Below are 26,417 nucleotides of genomic sequence, written 5' to 3'. Positions count from 1 at the left end.
TCTACTCAGACTTCAGATAACATCATCGAGAAGAAAAGGAAGCATGCGGATGCCTTTCAAAATATTGAGTTATTAATGCGAGAACTAACTCAGATGGTAAGGTTGCAAATTTACTCTTACAGTCAGCAGAGATGATTCGGCGACCAGGATATTCATTACTCGATAGAGTAGTAGGTGCTGAAACAAAACAAACAAGAGAGGGAAACTAAAACCAACAGTAGATTGTAGTGTTTATAGAGGATATGTATATGTATATATATATATATACATATATATATATATATATATATATATATATATATATATATATATATATATATATACATGATACCTATAGTAAGCCCCTGATATGAAGAAGATAAAGCATATTATTATCTGTTAAATCTGAAACAGCTGGCACTAACCCAAATCATTCTGAAATGTGATTCTGAAATTCGAAAGGCTATCCATGAAAATAATGATAAAGTTATGTTACGGTGGTGTACGTGTAACAAATGTGACTGGTATGCTCTAGACTTTCTGTTGTCCGTGACAGGCGCTCTCTGGCCCTTTTCCATTGTCAGTGACAGGCATGGTCTGGCCTTTTCTCACTGTCACTGATAAAGACATCTTTAGAAGGAATGCAAGTTTAAAACGATGCTTGAGTCTGTATTTTGTCCTGTCAATTATGTAAAAAAACATATACAGTAATTCAAGTGAGTTTAAGAGTACAAATACTATGAGACAGAAAAGACAAGACACTGAACACTGGGTGATTCCGAGAAAGGAGAATAGCAGCAAATACTGATCAAGGTTATGAATCTTAGGGGTTATTCTGAAAGTGAGGCTTAGTAATAAAACACTGCAATTAGATTTGATAAATTAATTTCTCTAAAGTACACCAACTGTTACTGAAACACTGCTTAATTAAGGCACTGGTACCGATGAGATAGCTAAAATTACCCCTCTTACTCATACTTTCATATTCAGAGAGGATAGATCAAAGCCGGGGTGGGGGGTTAGCAATTGGACTTTTTGCTCTTAGCAGCTGTTATCTTAAAAGAGAACAAGGGTGACTAGTACTGGAATTATTGAAGTAAACTTCAAATACTTAGATCAGAGAATCTCTTTCAGTTTTTTGTTTGTTTTACAGACCACCAAGGTCATTTAATTCTTTTTAGGGGAATTTGGTATACGTCTGGAGATGCTTGACATGGTAGCGATAAAAGTTTAAATCTGTTGGGACTTAAACTTGTCGATAGATAACCCTGAAAGTCACAGTACAGTAGCCTTTAATGACTTATTGGAATCGCTTCGACTGAATTATTATTGTTACACAACAATTTATACTGGGCGTATATTACATCATGTTTTAAGTGATTATAAGGTATCACACCGGTGTTGAGAAGTGCACGATCTCTCCCTTGCATAAGCTTAAACGATTTAGAAGACCGGCATTGCAGAACGATGTGAAAAAGAAAGTAAGTTTTAAAAATAGATAGAATTTCTCTCCGGATGTTTTCAATAATGAACTGCCCAAAACAATAAATGAAGATATATCTTCCTTTATGGTACGTAGAGGATTGTCTAAAGGGTCATGGATATTTTTTAATCGGGTAAGTTAATAATAACATGCGGCTGTTGACGGAATTGTTAAAAAAGAAAAAAAAAGACAAATCACCTTGGTTTCAAGGTGAGACTAAAAATAAAAAGTGGAAAAGACTTAAAGAGGACACGTGGCAAAGGTTAAAGGCTGAAACTGCATAGGAATAGTAAAAGACTCGTATGTTTACTTGACAGGAAGTAAAACCGAATATTTCTATCAGAAAATCCGGGAAGCGTCAATGGATGAGAATAAATCGTTGCGACTCCTTGACGGTTCAACTACTGTAGTAATGTTAAGGTAAAAGGCTTCTGGGTGATAGGTCTCCTGAATTTCTCAGGGAAAATTTGAAAATATGATTGTCACTTCTGTTGAAACGTAGAATTCGATTAGTATTAAACCTGTTACCGGAGTAAAACTGCCGACATTTAATAGTTCAGATAATGCTGGTGTCAACAGAATTATCAAAAGGCGAGGGAAACAAAGTGAGGATTATCCGATGACAATGTTTAAAAGATGTTTAAAAATCCTCATACTGGTAGGCCTACATTTAAAATTATATGTGCAGGGGTACTCGCACATATTCTAACGTGCTTCATCAGCTATAAAATGATAATGTGTAAATTACTACAGAATAAAAAAATAAAAACCCAAATATTGATAAATTAAAAAAAAAGAATTGCAAGGAGTTGAAATGACGATTGTCTCTTATGACCATGCATAGGCTCAAGATGATGACAGTTAGATAACAATCAACATCAAAATGCCAGTCCACAACTTCGGACATTTCTGAGAATTCGGAATCGGCTTTTACGAAATTCGGGCCAAATTAACTTTTCATCTTCAACGTAACAACGATGAATTGGCTTATTGGCTTATCCCCACATTTTCCTTTTATCGCTGATGAGGCATAAACTTGTGAAAGCATCTTTTTGTATAATTTAAAACCTACCCCTGTTAATTTTCTACTCTTCTCAGTGTTTCTTTAAATTCATGGTTTTAAATTTCAGTTTTCTTGTATATTTTAGTAGCTCTTTTTATATGTAAAGTGGGAGCTGTTACATATCCTGCTGCGTATCCTTACTACTATTGCCCTACCTAGCTTGTAAGCATGCGGGGTGTTCGACAGGGTATCCTGTCTAAGTAAGCTTCAAAACAAACTCTTAAATTTTTCTTGTTGAGCTAATATTGAGAAAATGGCAGAACTTGTGGAAAGAAATATTCAGGCTACTGTAGCCGAAGTTGAAGAGATGGAGAGGATCGGCTTGTTAACTAAGAAAGAAATTAGGTAAGTAGGCTAGCATACAGTATCCTGTGTAGGGTAAACCTTGTAAAATGGCTTAAAAGCATTCCGGAAGACTGAGACAGATGTACAGTCATTATAGATGTATTCTTTTTACTTCAAACCATTACTGCAATTTGGGTTTGGAAGTATGGTACGTCTATTTCTAGGCTAAGTAATAGCTCCGCATGGACTGTATGGAACGGTTCTTCGAATAGTCTACGAGAGACATTAGGGAGCCATAGGCTATGTTCAAGAAGGAATTGGGGTAGTTTGCCTATCCAAGGGACGCCCCTGTAGCTCATTAACAATGACTCCAAATGAAAAATTGCATAGAATAAAAATTGTTTAGTGGGCCCAATTCTACTCAATAAGTAACTTACTTGACCAGTTTGCTTGATATTCCTGAACGACAATTTTTTCAGCGGAGCGTAACTTTTTCTAAGTACCAAGTTGACGTGAACGGTGTCAGAACATCGCTCTCCTGCAGTTCTTCAGATGGCCGAAGTGCGGCGCTCCTCTCAACCTGTAGTTCCTAAGGCTGCCACCGCATGGCGCCCCTGCCTGACCTTGGGAAATTTAATTCTGTCCAATCGTATCTCAGGCTGACCCAGGTCATGCCCTAGGGCCTACGGATTAAATACTTCGAACCAGTCATAATGCGTTCTATTGATATGATTCATAGGCCTTGGCCAACACCAGAACCACTCTTTCTTTCTTTCTCGAACCGCCGCAATGGAAAGTCACGATTTTATTTTGTTCCCAGAAGCGATACCTAGAAGGTGTTCCATGTCCATTTCGGGCCTTTTTGGATGTAGTTAAGCGGAGCCGATACTGTTATCTACGTAATCTATGTGGTCGGACGGCAGCGACTTTGAATAAGGTAAACACAGCATTTACCTCCCTTTTTACATTTGTTTTGCTGCTAGGTTAGGTAGGGTTTTGGAACTGACCCTTGTGTGCAGTTGTTTGTTGTAACCCGTGGCTACAGTGAATACAGATATTACCGCTTGCCAGAGCATACATGCCTGCCAAGAATCATTAAAAATGTGGATAAGGCGCGCAGCGCTGTTCCGCCACCCCGATTTGAGACCAGATATGTTTAAAAAATCACTGTTGCTTTTTGTAACCTGTGGCTACAGTGAATACAGATGTTACTGCTTGCCAGAGAATATGTGCCTGCCAAGAATCATTAAAAATGCGGATAAGGCGCGCAGCACCGTTCCACCACCCCGATCTGAGACCAGATATGTTAAAAAAAATCACCGTTACAAAATTTACGGCCGTTCTAATGTAGGTAGGGAGGTAGGGAATAGCCTAACCGAGGTTTCTTATGTATGCTGCAGGTAGCTTAGGCTAGCATTTTCTGTCCCCCCTTGATGTAGGTAGGGTCAGCCTCATATACGTAGATTAGCGGGTCAGCATCACTTATGTACTTTGGCGGGTCAGCCTTACGGTAGTAGCCTAGCGGGACAACCTTTTGTATGCAGAGTAGCGGGTCAGAAAATAGCGAACACTGTATGTTTTGGCAAGCAGGAAACCCGACTTTCATTTCTGTAGTTTAGCGGGTCAGCCTTATGTTTGTAGCCTAGCAGGATAACCTTTTGTATGCAGACTAGCAGGTCAACCTTATGTTTGTTGCATAACGGGACAAACGTTTGTATGCAGACTAGCGGGTCAGAAACTAGCGAATTTTTTTACGTTACAGCCGCCACAAATCCCAGCTTTTGCTTCTCCCCACCCAAAACCCCAGTTCCCAACATGGTCCCCCTTACCGTTTTATTAACTTTTCTGTTGCTTTCCCTCTGGGAAACACCACCAAAAACATGCTTTTCATTACCGCCATGAAGCAAAACAGGAGCTATTTAAAAAGGGGGCGTTTTCTATAGCGATTTTTTGGCGCCAAAAGTAGGGTAAGCGGACTTTCAGCGGCTCCAGGAATTGGCTAAGGAAATCTATTATAAAAGTAACCATACTAACCTAACGTACATTACTTAACCTAACCTAGTAGGCCATGTTACATAGGGTAAAACGATGGGGCATGAGACACATGGGTGGCAGAATTTTCACTTTTCACTCGATATTTAAATGGAGAAATAACAAAAAAATTAAACCTTTAAGAAAACCTTTCAAAAGATTGAAGCTTCATTGACAAAATGAGCTATAGGAAACTGCCACACGAACCAAAATAATCATGTGAAGTCTTCGTAAAATATCCTAGTTGCCCCTGGACCCCCTGGTGAAGGAAACTCCACTTTTTACCATAAGTTCCCCTATAACTCTGCACATGCCTGATACCAAAAATTTAATCAGTTCTGAGGTTAATACAGTTGGCTGACAGAAAATAACAGTAAATTCTTGATAAGCAACCTAAATAGCCTACTATAGAATAAGTCATTGTTCTGCCAGAAACATGAATATCCAATGGCGTGATGGGTACTTGTAAGTAATAGCTCCGCACTGACTGTATGGAATGGTTCCGCGAATACAAAAGTCATTAGGGAGCCATATGTTCACCCCCCAGTAAAGGGAGCCACTTTTTACCAAAAGTTCCCCTATAACACTCTGCATGTGCGATAACATTTCAGGATGGCCAGCATACAAAAACATAATCAGTTCTGAGGTTAATTACGGTCGACCAACAAAAAATAAAGATAAATTCTTGATAGGCTAAGCAACCAAGATACTATAGGAAAAGTAAATTTTAAAGGAAATACCTGGCTCAGAGCTAATGCTTAGTTCTACCGCATGGTGTGTGCTTTAAACGTTTCTAGCAATTGTTTCGCTAGCATGGTGAACTCCGCCCTTCAGGCTAGCAATACAGTATGTGCTACAGTTTGGGGACCACAGTGTGAAAGCTCCACTGGTACTGTATTTCATATTGAAAATAAGGAAAGTTTATGGGATGTTTTCAAACTAATATCATTCACCAGATTTGCTAACAAATGTAAAGGAGACAGCCTCACTGAGATATCATATAGCCTAGGCCTGTTGATATAATTTTTTGGGTAAAAATATATAAAAGATGTATACAATGCAGGGCAGGTGAGATAATCTGAGAAATCTACCGAGATGAGAAATTTACGTTTGTTTTTACTTTCATCCCTGAGGGGCTGGTATTAGGCCTGACCATGGTGGAAGCCCCTTGGGGTACCCTGTTTAGTACCATCACCTCAGGGATGAAAGTAAAACTAGAACCGTATAATACAGTAAACTTCACACTATTTCTGTAAATTAATCAAATTATCTCACTTGTCTTCTATTATATACACCCTCTTCTATATTCAGTCAAAAAACTATATTAATAAATGATACCTTCATGTGACCACCTCCTCTACATTTACTCGAATGGTAATTCTAAGGGAGAGTTCTGCTTGGGGATATTGTTTACTAAAGAAATTTTTTGACTGAACAACACAAAGTGGTGTATATGATGCAATACAGGTGAGATAAATTGAGAAATACACCAAGATAATCTGAGAAATTTACTATCTCTTTTTGTTATTACATTAATCCCCTAGTGGCTGGTACTAATCATGGTGGTGATTCTGTTGGGTCTCATGTTTCTCATGGTTCAAGGCATACCAACTGGAAACCATGAGAACATGCATGGGCAAGGGAGCAGAAGCAAGGCAAGTCTTCCTCTCTTGCAGGAGAGGTGCCAGCTTATGCCCTTGGTGATCTTATGGGACTGGATGGTTCCATTCCTCCAGAACCTCAGGAGGCCAAGCTGAAACAGCATTTTTGAGAGATTATCTTGCTCATTTGTGAGCATAATTATTTCTGGGGCACTTCCTTACCTCCACTACCTGGACATCATCATGCCAGTTGAACTCATCCTTAGTTGTGCTCATGAGACAAGATCATTGGTCAGATTGCTCTGGTCTCGGCTTGGTCTTGGTGTCTTGGGCCAAGTGGGTTGCCTGATCTGTGGGCCAGGGAATTCCTTGACTTGTTGTTTTTTTAATTTGTTTTTCCACTTGTAAGTAGCCTGTTTTAGGTCATTTGTCCTTCCTTTACTAGAATACTGTTCTCTGGTGTGGTTGTCTGCTTCTGCCTGATATTTACTTTTTTTTTTTTTAGATAGAATGACTCATGGTGGTAGGTTTCTGTTTCCTATTATTAGCATGGACCATCAACGGATGGTCTCTTGTTTGTCAATTTTTCATAAGTTGTATTTTAACAGATCTTTCACATTCACAAGTGATCCCTGATCCTCTTCTGCTGAGAGTGACCAGATTTTTTGAACAGCAACACCAATATGCAGTAAATATGCCTTGCTGTCAAACATATCAGTTCCAGAGGTTTCATAGTCCTCACACCATTGGACTGTGGAACAGCCTTTCTGAGGACATTGGGCAATTGGAACCTCAAAAGTTCAAGCAAAGATGCAATGCATTACTGCCCCAAAATAATTTTTATATAAGTAGCTTACCAAACAGTTACAGGCAGTCCCCGGTTACTGGTGATCCAGGTTTTCAGCGCTTGTCTAGTGACAGAAATCGGCAATTTTCGGCACCAATATGTGTTGATATCCACTTATCAGTGCTGATAATCGCATATTGGCGTCAGTACATACCTAACAGAGGTCCCGATAACCGAAAACTGGTGATTTTCAGTTATCAGTGATTTTTGCTTATCGTCATGCCCTCGGAACGGAACCCCGCCGATAACCAGGGACTGCCTGTACATTGCTATTACTGTATTTCCACTTGTGCAGCAGCTAAAAATTTAAAAGCCGTGCCAGTGCTCCTATTGTTTTTGTGTTGGCTACAGCCCTGCCCACTATCGGGGAATGACAGGGAACAACCAAGCGAAAGAGAGCTATTCATTTCTGCCAGCTCTTGAGTTAACATCAATGGTTTGCAGCAGCTCTGTTTTGATTTCTTTCATCGGTCTTTTGGTTTTATCTCAGGATCTGGTGATTTGGTTTTATCTCAGGATCTGGTGAAGTATTCTTACATTTGTGTAGCTTCTATTACTAGCTTTAGCTTAGGTTTTTATAACAAGTTTAATCTTGACTTAATTGTGATTTCATCATGTCTGATTCCAGTTCCTCTAGTATTAGGTACCGTTGGGACGGGTGTAACACCAGATTAACTAAATTTATTTGCAACTCCCACACATTTGCTAGTTGTAGGGGACATTCATGTTCAAAAGAGAATACTTGTGATGAATGTAAAGACTGGAATGAATAGCAGTGGAAGATTTTGCCATCCCATCTTGATAAACTCGATAGGGATAGGAAGCAGAAGGTGTCAGTCAGAGCAGCAGGTAGGTCACATAGCACTGATTCTTCTCCTAACCCTAGTGTTGAAAATGTTCCTTCCATTCCCCCTTCCCCCTTTTGAGCATTGTCTCCTATCTCCAGTCCTCCTACTTTTGTACCACCTACTCCTGTATCTGGCTCCCATGCTTCCGACCCCAGTGCCATTGCCAGTCTTGAAGATAGAATCGATTGTAAGTTCAAACTTATGGTAAGTTCTATGGCAAAATTCGGAGCATCCGTCAAAGTGCGTATGGAGAAAGTTTTCAGTGATGAATCAAAAACTGAAAGTGTAGTGCCAGTGGAGGAGGTGGCTGCCCATCTTGCTGGCTCTCTTAGACAAAGGTCACTGTTGCACTCCCCTGAACCTGGGAGAAGACATACCATAGGTCCAGGGGAGGCTAGTGGGGTTTGCCCTCAGGTAGTCGCCCCCTCAGTTGCACCTGTGTCTCGGGCTACGACTACAGACAGCCGTTGGAAAGGTATCTCTGTTAATATGAGTGAGTTGGCTTCTGGCTTGGACAGTTCGTGCCCCGACAAGAGGCGCCAATGGTGCTTTCCAGGGGAGTCTTGCCCGTTGAAGAGACATTTGGACGATGGGTCCTGGTCATTGCCTATCTCCTGTAATCGGTCTTAAGGAGCTGCCCCGCAGCCCTTAACCCTCCTGCAGCACCTGGCGTAGCCCACAGTATCATTCTCCCAAACACTCGGCCTCTCGTCAGTATTTGATTCCCCAGCGCCAGAGCTTGCCTTCCGGGCTCCCAGTGTCTTCATCCAAGAGCTCAGTACCAGTGGTTTCTTCCAGGCACCTGTTGTCCGCTTCCAAGCGCCTGTTGTCTCCCTCATGCTCGGCGCCAGCTGACAAGCACATGGCGCCAGACGTGCGTTCAGTGCCACCTGAGTGCCTGACTCCCGCTCTTCTGTGCTTGAGACTATGGACACTTCCATGGCACCCATCAGGTGGCAGTTGGCAGATATTATGGGCTTTTTACAGGCTCCAGCTTTATCCAAGCCTCCTCAAGATCCTCTGTTGCCTTCAGTTTCTTCAGATGAAGAGGAAGTGGATCAAGAATCTGCTTCATCGGCATATGCAGCTCTGTTAAGGTTTCTTGGCCAGTTATCCGACCTTCTTTGCCACAGCTGCTCCAGTTTCTCCTGCCTCGACCTTCCTTATGAGGAATCAGCCCGATGTCAGCTCTCATCTGCCTGAGATGGTACTGTCCTCTTCTTCTAAGAAGGCTTTGAGGGAAGTCGATGACTGGTGAGAAGAAGAGGGAACAGGACAAGGGTACCTTTGCTTCCCCTCCTTTGAGACTTACACACAGAAGATATCTTGAATATGCCACGGGAGAAGCTCCCTCCCTGGGAATCACTGCCTCCTCACAGGGGGACTTCTCAGGCTTAATTGACTCGGCTTGTCGTTTGGCCTTCTCTTCTGCAATGACCTTTGGAAGCTGTTGGGCAGACCAATGCTGGATCTGTTCATCACATTGAGGAACCACCATCTTCCTCTTTTCTGCTCTCCAACCCTGGACCCTCTGGCATGGGCGACAGATGCCATGTTGCAGAATTGGTCAGACCTGGACCTCTGTGCCTTCCTGCCATTCAACATGGTCAGGGATGTGTTAAACAAGTGTCAGTCACATTCCCATGCAACAATGACCCTGATAGCTCCGTTCTGACCTCGGAAAGAATTGTTTCCAGATCTTCTGAGTCTTCTGGTGGACGTCCCCAGACTACTTCCACAAAGTCCACATTTACTCAGACAACCTCACTTCAGGAGGTTCCACCAGGGGTTATCTGCTCTTCCTCTGACAGGCTTCAGACTGTCCAGAGACTTGTCAGAGCAAAGGGCTTTTCAAGAGCAGCTGCAGCTGCCAAATGCAGATGTCAGTCGTCTTCAAAACTTTACCAGTCTAAGTGGACAGTCTTTCACAGATGGTGTGCCAGACATAACATTTCTTCTAAGACATCTGTAACAGATACAGCAGACTTTCTTCTCTTTCCAAGAAGTTTCAAAGGGCTTGTTCCTTCCACGATTAGAGGGACAGAGCTATGCTCAATTCTGTCTTAAAGCATAGAGGGTTAGATTTGTCCTCTAACCACATTCTTTCTGATCTCATTAAATCTTTCGAGACTTCCAAGCTACCGAATAGAGACGCTATATCTTGGAATCTTGATGTAGTTCGTAAATGATTAATGGGTCTCCCTGCTTCGAGCCTCTTCATTCCACCTCTCTGAAGAAAGACCAGAAAGACCCTAGTCCTTGTCGCTTTGGTCACGGCCAAGCGTATTAGTTAACTTCAGGCCATCGACAAACAAGTAGGATTTACCCAAGGTAATGCTGTTTGACTTTCACATTTGGCTTCCTGGCTAGGGATGAAGACCCTTCTAAGGCCTGGCCTCGCTCTTTCTTAATTAAGAATCTTTTGGATATCCTCGGACCAGAAGAGGAAGAAAGGGTTCTCTGCTTAGTTAGAGATTTGAGATATTACTTGGACAGGACTGCCAAAATCAGAGGACCGTCCAATAATCTTTGGTGCTCGGTCAGAAATCCTTCCCACACCCTGTCTAAGAACGCATTATTGTTCTTCCTTTGGGATCTCAATACGGAGGCACATGATGGGATCCAAGAGGACATTCTGCCTTCCTTTAAAGTCAAAGCACACAATGTCAGGGCGGTCGCCACCTCGTATGCTTTAAACACAATATGTCTCTCCCCTCAATTGTACAGGCAGCTTACTGGAAGTGTAAGTCTTTTTGCTTTGCACTATTTATGTGACATTGAAGCAGTGTATGATGTTGCAGTACCTGGGACCTTTATCAGTGGCTGGCATAGTATTGGGGGAAGAAGCACAGGAAGCATTCCTTCCTATCCTTGACCTCTTTGCCTTGATGAGGGTGTCAAGCCACTGGGGAGTCTGGAGGAACTATGTGCCTGGAGTGCCCACCAGTTTTTAGTGGATGGGTGGTGGTTTTTATTTTTCAGTGTAGGTGACAGCATTGTCTAGTTATTATTTTTTGGCACTGCGCCCAGGGCAAGGGCACCTGTCTTTTAACTTTGCAAGCCATCGGACTTTTCCTTCACTGCAAAACTCCACTTGAAGTAGAGGCGCCCCATGGCTCTTATGCCACGCCACTACGGGTTAGGAAGAGCACTGAGCAGAGGCAGTGACCACCTGCAGTAGCTTCCTAAGCAGGTAAGGAAACAACAAGCATTGTATCAATGCTAGCAAACTTTTTCTATTTCAAGTCCATTACCATTACTGATGCTTTGGCGTAGAATGTGTCCATGCATCCCACCTCCTGTCAATGTGGGATTCAGCATTGTAATTACTTGGTAAGTTGCTTTTATAAAAATGACATGATTATAATAAAGTTTATATATTTACCAAGTAATTACATGATCAGAGCCCTCCCTCCTCCCCTCTCATGGACATAAGGGCATAAATGAATTGAGCTCTTTCACTTGGTTGTTCCCTACCATTCCCCGATAGTGGGTGGGGCTGTTGCAACACAAAAACAATGGAAGTGCTGGCGTGGCTTTTAAATTTTGAGCTGCCTCACAAGTGGAAATGATAGCAGTGTAATTACTTGGTAAGTATATATAAAACTTTATTTTATTATAAAAATGCCATTTTACTTTTATTTCAATAATTTACTTGCATTTTTATCAGTTTACTTATTGATTTGTTAACTTATTTTTTGTTTTCTAATAACTGATCTCTTTCTGTATTCCTTATTAACTCCTGTTACTTCTTACAAGTGAATGCCGTATTCTTTGGAAGCTTAAATTTCAAGTCAGTGGCCTGTGAGGGCTTGTTCCATATGAATAGTAATATTAAAATAATAATAGTAATACATATGGAGAAAAAACAAGGCCAAAAGTATTGTGAGGGACATAAGTGGTCATTTTGGTGCTTCATGTCTGCTTTAAGTATTGTTCTTATTGCACCCATCTTTTCCCATGCAAGGAGTGCTCTAGTTGTTCTGCTAATTTCGAGAAGCATAGTAGGAAGAAGAAGCAGCATAGGAGGTGTTTGCCATTCTCCTTTTGGGGCAGATTCACCCTGGGTGACACAGTTGAATCCTGCCATTTCCTTTCTCCCTACCTCCACTTTGCCTCCTTCCTTCTTCCTGCAAATACTGCTCCTTCTTGGTCCAGGTAGGGATACTTGTAGTAGGAAGGGCGCCTATAATTATTCTCTTGGATGATGATTTGGTTGCTGTAGTAACAATAGTGTGCACTGAATAAAAGGAAATATAAAAGTAATAAATAGTACAAAATAATGAAATTACCTGGTATTCAAGCTGTCCAAAGATATGGGCGAGAAAACATTATTCAGCATGACACCAAAAACAGTTACACTACATAGTATGTGAGCTGAAACAAGATTATTGAATTTTGGTCAAAATACCAGCACTTATCAAAAGTGTAATGAAAGTGTACTAACTATAAGTCGTAATTAGACTTTATACCCCTCACCAAAAGGATGCAAATTCAAATGAATAAAATTAAGACATTATTCACTAAATTACTAGAAATACCTATTCCTAGAGAGGATGTTGGCAATGATGCCCAACAATCATCCTAAGAAAGTAGTTGTACCTACGAAGACTGGCATGGTAGCAATAGCCTGCAAAAGAAATTATACACAGTTATGTAGGGATTTGGCAGAATTATGCACACACAATGGAAAATGGGATAAATATTGAAATCCCTATAGAAATAATATGAGTGCAAAATTAACAATGTACAGTATGTCTGGGGAGCTGCTGACTGCAGGATTAGGTTCATGTAAACTGATGGAGTTTGATTAGAAAATACAGCTTATTATGGAAATGAGATCTTTTTGGAAAAGATATTGTCTACCTTGTGTTCAAATTTGTAAAAACAAATATTGTATTTAACTTGATTTTTTCTCTTATTTATAATGATTTCTTTGTCATTATCCAGGGCTAAATCAAAACTTGAATTTTTAACAGGGCTATGATCGAAAAAAGAAGGGAATATGAATATCGCCTTATCAGAACTACCAAGAGCAAAGCTGATTACATTAATTCTATCAACTATGAAAAGAAGCTGCTGGACTTATTGAAGATCAGGCGTAAGGTAGGTGTTTGGATAATTTTCTTCTTATAACTTAACAGACGTAATTATAACTCGGTAAATTTAAAAAACCCTGTGTCTATTCACATTAGTTTTTAAAGATCACATGGAATTTAATAAGAGAGCAAAGTAAGCACTACACATTACACTACAGTATTGGCTTATATTGGGATTAAGTTGATTAAGGGACTGTTTAATGGATTTATCAGGTTAATATAGTTTTATTGTTACTGAAGTACTGGAAAATAGAAAACATCTGAAGATTGAGGTACGGTTTCCCCTTTTCATTGTGAGTTAATTTTTCAGTTATGCTTCCCATGTAAATTGCCAGATTTTGTGTTTACTTGCAGCAGCTGATTTAACATACTGTACCACAACCTGTTATAAACCTCCATAAGAAATACCACTTACTCTATGTATTGTGTGTTTTACTTTTCATATGTTCCTTTGTGTATCTTCTCACTTCAATGTTCAACTAATTTAACTTTGCCTAGCTCCAACTTTCACCTCTCATTTAAGTGCAAATCCTTCAGGCAAGTTTTGTGAGAGTTGAGAAATTTTTGTCACTGGTCTTGCTAAACTAATTTATAATTACAGTAAGACATAATGGGTGTAAGTACTTTTTACACCTATCTAAATGCTAACTTGTTTCAGATGTTCCCAGTAGCTTGTCTGAAATCATGGAAAGCCAATTTTTAAAAACAAAAATAATTTCATGCAAATTTATCACCTTAATATGGAACTTTTTGAGTGTAAATTGAAGTGCCAGAAAGAAGAGCATTGATAGCCATCAACTATGCATTTCCTTATTGTTCCATAGGTCCATTGTGTATAACTAACCTTATGTGTAGTTTGATTATTAACCTGGGGGAAAAATACAGAGTTGAAGAGGTAGGAGTTTAGAATTTATGTTATGGTTTATATGAAAATATAGCCTGAATAGCACCTTAGGTGGGAAGGAGATGAGCTGTTAAAACTCCCAAGTAGGCTGATGGGATTTATAGAATCTGAGGGATCATTTGGGATTTGAAACAAGTAAGTCAGGAGGGAGATGTTAACTTTCCTCATGCAGCAGCCCACTAACATGGCAGCCAGTCTGATGTTGATAGGCACAGTTCTTTTTGGGAGCCTTTTTTTTTTTCCCCCAAGGTTGCAACCAAGAATAGAACAGGCTGTTGCTGATGTCCTCACTCATTTTGAAGAGCACTTCTGAGGCCTCGGTGGAAAAAATGCTGACATTCTTAGGGCACCTGTGCCATTAATGTCTAGTTGAAGAGGGGCCTGGCCTCCAGGTCCTGATCAGTAGTTTAGCAGCTACATTACTGGAAGTTGCTACACTGCCAGTGATGATTACAAAATATCCTTGAAGAGTCACCATCCATCTCTGACTTGAACTGATATAATTTTTTACCTACCTTCTGGTGTTGCTGTTATCTTTGGCTCTGTCAGCTGATGTGAGGCCATTGCTAAAAAAAAAAACACTTTAGAATCTTAGGAAACTGCATTCCAGGCTTCTGGTTGCCTCTTCTGTGTGGAAAACGCAATATTGTAGTAGGCAGGAATGGTCATTGATTTCTCATCTCTGAATGAGTTTGTCCTTAAATGTTGGCTGCCATCAGAGATGGCTACTTTATTGTTTCTTAAGACCTGAAGGATGTGTAGTTTTATCTGTTTAGTGCTGTGCTTTCGACTGTGACACTTACCCCCCCTACCCCCCCTATTGTTCGTTCTTGTTCACACGGGTAAATTTAAGCCCTTTTAGTATGGATTTTCTTGTTGTGATATCTTGGTGGATCCTGGTGCCCTGATTGAGTACTGGGGAACACCGGTGACCTACTTGTTTGACAGCTTGCTAAGCCAGAGGCTGTTGGTGTTATGCTTTCCAGTTCCAGACCCCTGGGCATTGATGGAGGACCTTCCAACACCTCAAGGACTACCTTGATACCCACTGTACATCTTCCTGCTATTTTCTCTGGTCCATGGGGTGACCAGTTGTCTACCGACCGCTCCTAGGCTAAGGATGACCTTGTGACTCCACGACTCCTCATGTTGACCCGAAGGTAAAGTGGTATCCCAATCAGCAGACTTGACTGAGGTACTGAAAGAGATCCCTTCCAAGCCCACACTTCTGCATCAGCTTCAGTAACAAAGGTTCCGGCTTAGGATAAGTCTTTTGCTTCATGGCTGGATATTTTCCAGCATTTCCTGCAAGAGTCTTTTCTTGCATGACTGCAAGTAAGATGTGCTGACAGTCAGGAAGTCCTCAGTGCTGTTGTATCAAAGTTAGTAAGCCATCTTGTGTAGTTGTTGTCATATGGGTGGCTTTTCAGTCAGATTATGGACATCCTCACCTTCCTTCGCATAGACAAGCTCCCCTCAGCCTCTACAATGGACTGTTGCTCTTCCCTTACCCAAGTTGTCTGATTGAAGGTTATTTATATTTTGTATTTGTGGGAGTTTTCTTGCTTATGAGAAGGAAGTGCCCATGTGAGAATGATTCTTAACATAAGTGAGGTGAGAGGTTTGATCTTATGTGATATTAAGATTCTTAAAATTGTGTATTCATATGTTAGGAGACATTTAAATTATTTAAGGAAATTTTAATTGTATAGAAATATTAATGAAAACTATGTCTTTTTTGGCAGAAAATGCGGATGCATGAAAAATTCAAAGAAATTGAAGGTGTTATTAACCTCCGGGTCATGAAACGTTGTCGTTTCATGACTCGCTATTGGCAAGGTCATCATGATACATGGGCCTTGAGAATCAATTTTGCACGTGCTATAGGCTGGAATTCAGAGGTAAGTGATGCCATACTTCATTTTGTATCAGAATAATTAGATTGATGTGGACCATATATCTTGTGATGATTTTATAGTAAACTACATTGAAATTGGTAGTCCTTGCTGTTTGACTGGGTGAGGATTGGGACCATTAGATCTGAGTTCAGATAGATGCTTGTTAGAGAACTGCAAAATTTTTATGTTCATTGCAACCCATTTTTCATAAGACTGTATTCCATGTAGAGTTCATTTTGGTTGCACCTGTTTAAATCCCATTAGAATGTATCCACTTTCTATGACTGGACCTCCCTGCTGCTCTGCATCTGCACTCATTCTGTTGTGCAGCTCAGTTGTGGCAACATCTAAGCAGCATTTCCCAATACTGTTTTTCTATGAATTTTTTTTATGTCGACTTTATATTACATTAGGTTTTTCTCTTGTTGATCCACCCTTTTCTCAGCTGCCCCTTTTGTGTATTGTGTGCTTGGTAAAGAAAACCAACAGTTAATTATCTGTATCCCTTTATGATTTCAGTAAGTGCTCAGTTCATATTAGTGTTCAAGAAGTCTGTTCATTCAAGTAATTCTTTTCTTCTTCTTTAAGTTAATCTTTTACATTCTAGATTGATTAATTTTTGTGCATGTGAGAAAATCTTTCATAATTGCTTTCTCATAACATTCATTATTTGGAAGGAATCTTACCTACTGTTAAAGTTAGCTTTATCTTCACGCTTGACTAACTCACTAGGACTGTCTGTATTCACCTGTTTCCCACCAGGTGGTGCGGAATGTTTATGTTCTGTCATATTGTTAAACACATGGTCATGATTGGCTTTAGACTATATTCTTATATAAGTAACTTACCAAATAATTAAATAGCTAATATTTCTACTTAACACAGCAGCTTTAAAATTTGAAATTTGTGGTAACACGCTATTGTCTGAGCGTAGCTAATAACCCCTGTCCATTTTGGGGGTAGGAATAGGTAAAATACAGCTGAAGAGCTCAATTCATTTCTGCCATGATTGAGGGAACTCCATTTGTTCCAAGCAGCTTTAATTTGGATTTGGTCGTCGGCTGGTTGCTCTGTCTCCATTAGGTGACGTACTTGTGTTTTAATAGCGTGCATGCTATTTTCATTAGTCTAGATTCTGTCAGAACTGTTATTCACAATAACAAATTTTTGTTTTGATTTTGGTCACTGGCTGGCTACTTGTCTCCATTCAGTGACGGGTTCATTAACTTTGATAGAGTTAGCCGCTATTTTCAGTTAGCCTAGGTCTTATTAGACTATTTTTTCACAATCACGACTTGTTCTGACACGATATACAAACCATCGGTCCTTTACTATAGAAATTACTTTCACCGTAGGCTGGAAACGGCCTTTAAACATTCCAGTTTGCTTTTGCCCGTCATGCGTTGCAGACGTGGTTTCGGATCTCCTTGCCTGACTGTCGTTAAGCTCTTATTATCCTGGTGGGATCTTAAAGTATTTTGTGTATATATTACATGTGTTTGATATTTATTAATACAAGCCTACAATTTGTGATAACCTTGCATAGCCGTCGTTCCCCTGCGCTGTGTCTTGGGTTGACAGACAAGGGCGTATTTAAAGGAGCGTAACTGAGTGGTAATGCTTCTCTCCAGTAGCACTTTATTTAGATACTGAAGGCATTCCCCTGTACAATTGGGATGTAAGAGTTCACTTCCCTTCTTGGGCTCCCGCCCTCCGTGTACAACGGCGTGACTACTTCCTTTCTACTTGTGCTAAGTGTTGTTTTCACCACTGCGCTTAAAGAGTTGCGGGGCGGGTGGGAGGTTGCAGGCGTCATCTGTAAGTTATGCTTCCATGATGCCCTTGGTGGCCTCCCCTCCATCCTTTTCTCTCCCCGCAGGTTCTTACTTATCTCTCCTTTGGTAGAGATCTCCCTCTTTCGCCCTCTTCGCTCGCTCATCGGGTGAAGACCACAAGGGAGGGGGGAGCAGGCTGTCGGGCGACCTCTTCTTGGGTACTTCCTCTGCTGCGTAGGGCAGTTCCCCTCGTAGCGAGAGGAGTTTCCCTCTCCAATCATCTTTGCTTTTTCTTTCAGGTTGATAGGGAGCATCGCAAACACAGCAGTAGTTACTTGGATATCTCAGGAGATATCTCACATGAAGGAGTTCCGACATTCATTAGTGTTGCCTCGGGATCGACCACAATACCTGGCTGGATGACAAAGTTCCACGTCGGGATCGTTCTGACTCTGTTCCCGGCGATGTGGATCGATCGCTGTCATTGGTGGCCTTCATGTATGCTGTGGCAATGCCTCTGGCATATCTGTGGTCCATCTGCTCCTGCTGTTCCCTGTGTTACGCTCCTGTTAACTCGACGACAGTCTCTGGTCTCCTGCCGCAGCTGTCCTGATCGTTCCTGTCGCTGCTGGTGACTTTCATGTGACGTTCCTGGCTGTTGCAGTAGCTCCTGCCTTCTGAACCGCTTCCGTAGCTCCTGCCTCGGCTGTCCTGATCGTGCCTGCTGCTTCTCCTGGTGGTTGTGCCCGGGACCGTTTCTGTTGTGTTCCTGCCAGGTGCCTTGGAGGTTACGATGTCTGCAATCCTGTAGAAGATGTCGGCGTGAAGGTGAAGGAAGTCTCTTGTGGAAGTGACATTCCTGGCCGCTGCAGTAGCTCCTGCCTTCCGAACCTCTGCTGTAGCTCCTGCATCGGCTGTTCTGATCATGCCTGCCGCTTCTCCTGGCGGTCGTGCCCAGGGCGGCTTCTGTTGTGTTCCTGCCAGCTGCCCCGGAGGTTACGATGTCCTCCATCCTGTAGAAGATGTCGGCGTGAAGGTGAAGGAAGTCGCCCTGTGGAAAGTGATGTTCCTGGCCATTGCAGTAGCTCCTGCCTTCCGAACCGCTGCCGTAGCTTCTGCATCAGCTGTCCTGATCATGCCTGCTGCTTCTCCTGGTGGTCGTGTCCTGGGCTGCTTCCGTTGTGTTCCTGCCTGACTGCCCTGGAGGTTACCATGTTTCGTGTCCACCATCCTGTAGAAGATGTCGGAGTGGAGGAGAAGGAAGTTGCCCTGTGGAAGAAGCTGCTGTCTTTTTCATCTTATCTTTGATTTTGTCTTCTGCTGCGTCTTCCCTTCCTCTCCCGAGGTCCAAGGGGTTCCCGGGAATCAGACAGACCTCCGCCAGCCAAAGGAGAGGGAGGCTGCTTCTTCCCCTTGATGCCCTTGGACGTCTAGGGACTGCTTCCTTCCAAGGAGGCAGTGGGTCTCTCGTTGGCTCTTCCTGACCTTCGGGTTAGGAAACTGATTCGCATATCCCTGGGTTTTGTGTTTTGGGAGCCGCGGGCGTGCAGACCTTGGTTTTGCGATCCTGTTCCCAGTCCTAGAGGTCCCGCTTCTAAGACAGAGGCTGCTTCGGGTGCTCGTTTGCAAGCCGCTCCGAGTGTTCGAGATTCTATGGAATATTGAGTATCTCGATCTGGTCTGGAGAGTATTTCCTCAGCCCAGTTCAGGAGCAGTGCAAGAGAAAGGGCCGAGGCACCCAGGTGTCTCAGCTCTTCCCGCCAGCACCACAAGCACTCCGAGTGCTTGCCAGTGCTCGGTCGGGTTTCCCAGCCTGGTGTCTCGATCCTGGCGGTTTGAACACCAGAAGAAGCAGGGAAGAGATTCCCTTCGAGAGTCCTGCAGGACTTCTAAGGGACTGAGTCTCTTCCGGGAGACAAGTTTCTCTCATTGGCTCTTCCTGCCCTCAGGCGGGAGCCGATTCGCATTCTCCTGTGGGGTCTGGCGTTTCGGGGGCCGCAAGAGCACGGCCTCTCGAGGCCAGTTTTGGAAGGTAAGTCTGCGTCTAAGACTGGTTCTATGCCTGGCTCTTTCGATCTCTTAGGAAACTGAAAGGAGCCGTTCCCAATTTTTGGGAGTCTCATGGGTAGCTCGAATTCTATGAATCACGAGTGCTCTCCTAACGAGAGGCACAGGACGAGAGAAAGTGCTGAGACACCCAGGTGTCTGGGTGCAGAGATGCCAGGTGTCTCGATACTGCCCGCCAGCTGCTTTGGTTGCTCAGCCGGGTTTCATACTTGTGTCTTGAACTTTAGGGTTCGAGCATACAGGATAGCAGACACAGAATTCCCCTTTGAACCTTCTTCTCGAGGGGCCTCGGCCTCGGAGTTTAGAGTTTGGGAAACTAGCAATAGTTCATGGTAGATGAGTTCCGCCCTGTCCAGTTCTGATTGTGTTCGTGCGATCGGCTCAGCTCGGCTTGGCCCCTGGTCACGCTTACGAGACTGGCTCAGCTTGGCTCAGCTCAGCTCGCCCCGCCTGCCTCCCGTCCACCGCACACCCCACTCGGTTTTTTCCGAATTGGGTTCTCGACTCTGTTCAAGTGAACTTTTTTTTGCTTTTCCCAGGAAGACGCTTTGCCATGGCACAAGCGCTCTTCTTCCCTTGTGTAACAGTAATCTCCTTCGGTTGATTATCGCTCATGGTCCGCCTCTCCTGCTGGTCTTACGGGCAGGACAGGAAGGAGTACTCTTTCTCCTCACCTGTTCTCTTTTCCCCTCGGTTGTTCCGAGAGGCGCGAGACGGACAGAGAGAGAGTTCTTCGGAGTTCGGCTTCCTGGTGTGCTTTGGGTGTCAGTCCCCTGGTTGTCTCATAGTACAACCAGGTAGCCGAGGAGGGTTTCATGGGATCTGTCAAGGCTCCCTCCAAGGGCAGAGGTACAGGAGTTTCACGCTTCGGAAGCAACAAGGGTCTTCCTCTTCAAGTTGCGATTGCCCTTGTTTTTTGGAGAACTTCGCGCCGATTCGTCAGCTTGAGGATCCCTGGGACAGGACTGCGACTCCCCCAATGAATAATCTTCATCACTTGCAACCCTTGCAGTTCCCAAGGGGCCGAGAGTGTTGGGGCCGCCGCAGTCCTTGCTTCCGAGAGCATTCTTAACCAGATGAACTATTTTCTTCGGAGAAGGAGTCCGTTCAGGTCGAGACACCAAGCTTCTCCCCTGCCTTGACAGAATATGAATTCTTCTTGCCTTGAAGGGTCTGGCCAACCAGTTCTGTGGGCAATTTTGGTGCTAAGAAGAACGACTTTGTCCCAATTCGGATCTCTGGTTTCATAAGTCTCGAGTTAGCTCGACCCTTAGGAACGAACCTTTACTTGGTTCTGCCTTTCTCTTGTAGAGATTTGCCAAATACCTCAGTAATCAAGGTTTGTACCAGGGGCACTGCCTTGTGCTTTGGACAATGGCCAAGACCTTTGGGTCTTAGTCATCTTGACTCGACCTCGAGTTCAAGCCAGCCCCCCCTCAACTCCTAAGAAGTCCCAGGCTTCGATAGAAGATTGCGGAACATAGCCCTTCCTACTCTTCTAGGAAAGTGCGCATAACTGTGTCTCTTTCCACCCTCTTTCCCATAAGGGAGGAGGGAAGAAGGGAAGAGAGAAAAAGTATCGACGGGGAAGAAGTTCTCCTAATGCAGATTCCTGAATGAAATAATAATTATCAAGTCCCTGGAGTTAGGCAGCTACATTGCTGAGACCTGGGAATGGATTCCTTCAGGAGAAGTATCTATTTCCCTTACGTCTCGGCAATTCTTTTCATCCCGCTTCCTCTCCCGTGCTCCCGATTCGGGAAATGCCAGCCCAGCTAGAGCTAATTGTCTCGGTATCCTGTCATCTTGCAGAAGCTTCCCCATGGTGGAGAATGGAGGTCTTCTTCCATTCCTCCGTCCTTCTTTCCTCTTCGAAGTATGAGGAAGGAGTTAGGCTAATGCTTGTTTGAAGGAACCTTCAAATATGCTTGCATATTCCCCTCACATCGTGTGTCTACTTACGGATTCACCAATCGAGGAAGAGGTGAACATCTGTAAGACTTTGTCTTGAAGGCGTGGGACCGTGATGATTAGTACCTTCTCATCATCATCCTGGCCTCAAGGCAGCCTTCTGACCTTCCAAGGATTCAGGATGAGTTTTGCGACGCTTAGTGGTTCGTTGAACAACAAACCACAGTAGTGGCATTTGTCAACAAACAAGAGGGAATCGTTTTTTCCTCCTGTTTTATCTGTCAACATTTGCAGGTACTCGAGTGTTCTATAGCGCACGCGACATCTCAGTTAGCCAGATGCATCCCCAGTGGGGATGTATTGACAGGCGAGCTTGGCCTCGAGTTTGAGTGATCGGGACAGAACGGGCTGCTCACTGGAAGATTCACGAAGAGATGGCTCAATCCCTACTGTCTTTCTGTTGCCTCCCTACAAGTCTAGTTTTTTCTGTTGCCTCCTGCACATGCTGTCTTTTGGTAGTTTTTCCCTCTGTATTTGTCCTTCATACCAGCTCCCAGGGTAGCTTTCGCCTCTTGCCCGACCTGATAGGCAGGCATCGAGGAGATTAGCTGGATAGCAGCTACACAAGTGGTTCTTCAGGCAGTACATCCCGGTGTGTTTGGGACTGGGAGACCTTCCAGCTTCCCTTGCAAGGACTGGGATATAGCTGGATATCTCTTGAAGTCCTCTGGTCCCAGGGTTGGGCCGTCTTCGCTGGTGGGTGTTGTTGTCGGAACTCCTCAGGTTAGAGTCACTATTCAAGTCTGGACTTTCTCGCCTTCTCTGCCGAGGGTTGCTTCTTTCCCTTTCTTTCTAGTCTTTTCTGAAGAACATCTCCTCAGTCAAGATTTAGTTACGGATGAGAAGCTTCTTCAGTCTTGCTGTGCCAGGGAACTCTTTCCTGGGTGGCATGTGACTCTCGTTTAGGGTTTCTGTCCCATGTTGCACACGCCCTTACGAGAATTGTTGGATAGAGATGTGCCCTCTAAGGACCATCTCTCATCTTGCTTCAGCCTTGGCGTAGAAGATGGAAGAATAGGTGAATGGGATCAATACCTCGACTCCTTCTCGGATGTCGTAGGTGGACTCCGAATCCTTCGGCATCTATTGTCGGGTTCAAGTTGTCCTTGTTCCCCTCCTCCTTGGACTTTGTATCGATGATCCAGATCATTCGTTACTTTGTCCTTTAGGGAGCTGTGGTACTTTCCGAAAAGGCTCGACACCCCTAACTTGGATGTCATCGACGTTTTTGCTAGTACTCTCTCCCAAGGAAGAAGTGTCTAAGGACATATCTTCCTCCTGGCTTCGTGAAGCGATCGAAGGAGGTACTCGGCAGCTGACGACGACAATACCAGTACCTTCCACCCAAGAGCCCACGAAGCCGATGGCTTGGTCCATCCCTCGTGTTCCAGAAGCTTCTGTTGGGCTGGAAGCAAGACGTGGTCTCATAGACCACACTCTTGTCTTCCTATGGTCTTGCCCACAGGCCCTTGGAACCTTTTTCCTTGGCCCTGTGGTGGCTGCTCAACAAGTTTTGTTTTCTTACCCGGTTCCTTGAAGAGGATGAGTAGCATCTCGCCTAAGGTGTTGGTTCTGGAAGTGAGAAGGATACCGAGAGTGACTGGCCTCTCTTTCTCCTCCTTCCCCGTACCTCTGCTTCTCCTTCTTCAGGATGAGAATAGGACTCTAACCAACACTTGCTGGACCTGGCGCTGATGCGGTAAGACTACACATCAAGCACCTGTTCTATTTTTCTCCCAGAATCATAGAAGCAATTCCACTCCTTCCTCTTGCAAGGGGAGGAAGGAGAGTCTGGCAATAAGGGAAACCCTATCTCAACTTTTCCTTACTGCCTCCGACTCTAAGATTCTTCCAGCCTATTTCGTATGGGTCACATTTCCTCACTCGCGAAAAGGTCCAGTATCTTGCAGTTCCTACACTCTGATCAATATGTCAGAGGCTCGGGCACTCCTCCTTGCTCTTTTGACCAGGACGAGTAGCCCAGGTGTGCAGAACTCCAGTCAGTTCAGGAGACTCACTCAGATGCCTTCCTCCAACCAGTGAGTCTTCCTAATGTAAAGGACCGAGGGTTTGTTTATCGTGTCGAAACAAATCATAATTTTTGAAAGTAAATTGTATTTTTCCTAACTATACAAACCTGAGGTCCTTAACATTACATATTGTGCCCACCTCATGCCACCCGTCAATCTGAACCTGGACCAAAAGGCAAAGTGGAATGTTTACATCTGGGCAGGCTGGTATTCCCACCTACCTGGCGGTAGTTACTGACTAACCACCTTGCTCAAGAGTTTAACGGCCGTTTCCTGCCTATGCTGAAAGTAATTCCTAATGTAAAGGACCTCAGGTTTGTATAGTTAGGAAAATACAATTTACTTTCAAAAATTGTGATTTTAGCTATTCGTGGAGGGATGTGGACTGTGTGGTATGCATCCCCCATGAATACGGGGGTGTTTACTGTATTCCTTTTACAACTCAGTTGTAAAGTAACAGATCAGTTATGTAGAATCATAAAAGGTAGCCCTACTCAACCATTAGTAGCTGTTTTTGACAATGGCCCATCATTGTCTCCGTAACCCCTTAGTGTTAAGATCATCACCAAGATTTCTCAATTCAGGAGATTAGCTAAAAGATCATCACTTAGATTTCTCAGTTCAGGAGATTAGAAATTCTTAGCACTACCCTTGAAGTCGTCCCTCTAGGGTCTTGACCCACCCCTACAGCCTTTTTTACACGCAAGTTCCATGCAGAATTTCCTATTTACTTTCTAGTTCTGCTTCATTAGAGTTCTGGCTCACATTCTCAGCGGAGACATTTTACACATGTAACCTTAACTGAAGTTTTGAACTCCCAGTTCAAGTAGGCTGTGTAGATCCTCAGCAGGCCATATGCAGTTTTTTCAGAAGTGTCTGGCAAAGTGTCAAGTAGCTCATTTGGTAGTGATGGTTCTCAGGGAAAGATACTTTATACATTTTGTCATATTTTACCCCCTATGAACTTCCTAATACCCTTCTCTTCACACAGAAAAGTTCAGAGTTTGGAAGGGTAGTTTGATCAGTTATGCAACAAGGCCATCAAGCCATGGGCATGTCCTGTATCAACAAGTTTATTCATTTCATTCAGTTTGGTCCTAGTGGCTTTTCGGAAGGACAAAGGGTAAGTTCTGTAGACATATAGGATGTGTACTTCTACCGGTACTCAATCATCGAAGTATAGTATTCTCCTGTGAGTTGAAGTCTTAGCAATATGGATTCATCTGCTTGGTATAAGAGTACTTTAGTTCTCCCATCTTCGGACTAGTTCGTTTCTCACCAATTTGTTTTATAATGAGAATTATGTTTTATGCCTAACCTTAGGAGTGGACATTATTTCAGTGTTGATTATCTATGCTTTTCTGACCCAGTCAGTTGTGTATGTGGGGATGATGATCAGCTATCTCTTGTTAGAAGTTTTTTCCTACAAATAGAAGGTTAATAATTTTCTACCACTGTTGGGAACTATATAGGTTGGCTTGTAGACCTCAGGAACCCTTACACTGTCCTGAGATGTATCTGAGGCAGATTGAGAGGCAATTCTGAGTAACATTTGATGTCAAGAAGTGGAAGTGTAAACATCCTACAGCTCTGGGCAGTTTAGAATAATCTTATCCAAGTCTCAGTTCTTACATAAGGCTACAAGGAGACAAATCAGGAAATTTATTCAGGCTAGCAAAGAAACTACCTTATCCTGTGGAAAGAGTTCAGCAATGTCCTCGATTTGTCATAGGGCAAGGTCTCCAATCAGATAGTCTCCTCTTCCTCAAGTTTGCCAGAAGTTGTGGAACCTTAGGGAGACCCAAACACCCATCTGTTCACACCTGCCAAAAACACTACGCTACCAGTTTACTGCCCTCCATGCCAGGATCCTCAGGCATGGGCATTTGATGCCTTTCTTCTAGACAGGTCGAATCTAGACCTTTAGGCTTTTCCTCTGTTGGCTGTTATTGAGGAAATATTCAACAAGTTGTGAGCTTTGCAGATCACAGTGTTGATTTTGTTAGCACTTCCTTGGCCCCAAAGGGAATGGTTCTTCTAAATTTCTCTCCTGGTGTAGTAGATGTTCTTCATCTTCTTCCATTCAGGAATGATCTTTTTAGACAATCTTATTCGAGAAGATTCCTCCAAACCTCCAGTAAGGGCATTTCAAGAATAGCCAAGGAAGCAATCCTTAAATCTAGAAGGCCCTCCACTGTTAGACTTGTGTTTCATAACAGTGGTTATTTTTTTTATTTTGGTGCTTGCCCTGAGTGATATCCAGCAGTGGTTCCACTAGTTATTTTGATTCAGGCTCTCCCATTATTACAGATACACAAAGCAGTTTTCTGTCACAGCAGTCAATGATCCCACTTTACATTGCTTGCAGTTGTACATCGTGCTGACTGGATTATTGCTCATGATTTAAAGTTTGAAGAGATTTTCAATCTTTTGTTCTGGGAATTTCTTCTTCAAATCAGGATTTATGATGAAATTTTATTGAAGCCTTCAGATGTTGACATAACCCCAGTTAAACCCTTTGATAGGGCATCACTTA

The 26,417-nt window shown here is 43.1% G+C and overlaps 1 protein-coding gene across 1 annotated transcript in view; it reads left to right on the top strand.

Annotated features, from left to right (window-relative positions):
• The first annotated feature begins 2,319 nt into the window (after positions 1–2,319).
• The window catches only part of LOC136838839 (U3 small nucleolar RNA-associated protein 6 homolog), a 183,268-nt gene continuing 159,170 nt past the window's right edge, over positions 2,320–26,417 (top strand). The window contains exons 1-3 of the mRNA XM_067104476.1: positions 2,320–2,870; positions 13,117–13,243; positions 15,886–16,041. Coding sequence (XP_066960577.1) covers positions 2,779–2,870; positions 13,117–13,243; positions 15,886–16,041 — 375 coding nt within the window. The 5' untranslated portion in view covers positions 2,320–2,778. The remainder of the gene's footprint in view (positions 2,871–13,116; positions 13,244–15,885; positions 16,042–26,417) is intronic.

This window comes from Macrobrachium rosenbergii, chromosome 5 (assembly GCF_040412425.1).
Source record: "Macrobrachium rosenbergii isolate ZJJX-2024 chromosome 5, ASM4041242v1, whole genome shotgun sequence".
Classification (NCBI taxonomy): domain Eukaryota; kingdom Metazoa; phylum Arthropoda; class Malacostraca; order Decapoda; family Palaemonidae; genus Macrobrachium; species Macrobrachium rosenbergii.
The sequence above is the reverse complement of the archived record's forward strand: the minus strand, read 5'-3'. Positions and strand labels throughout refer to the sequence as shown.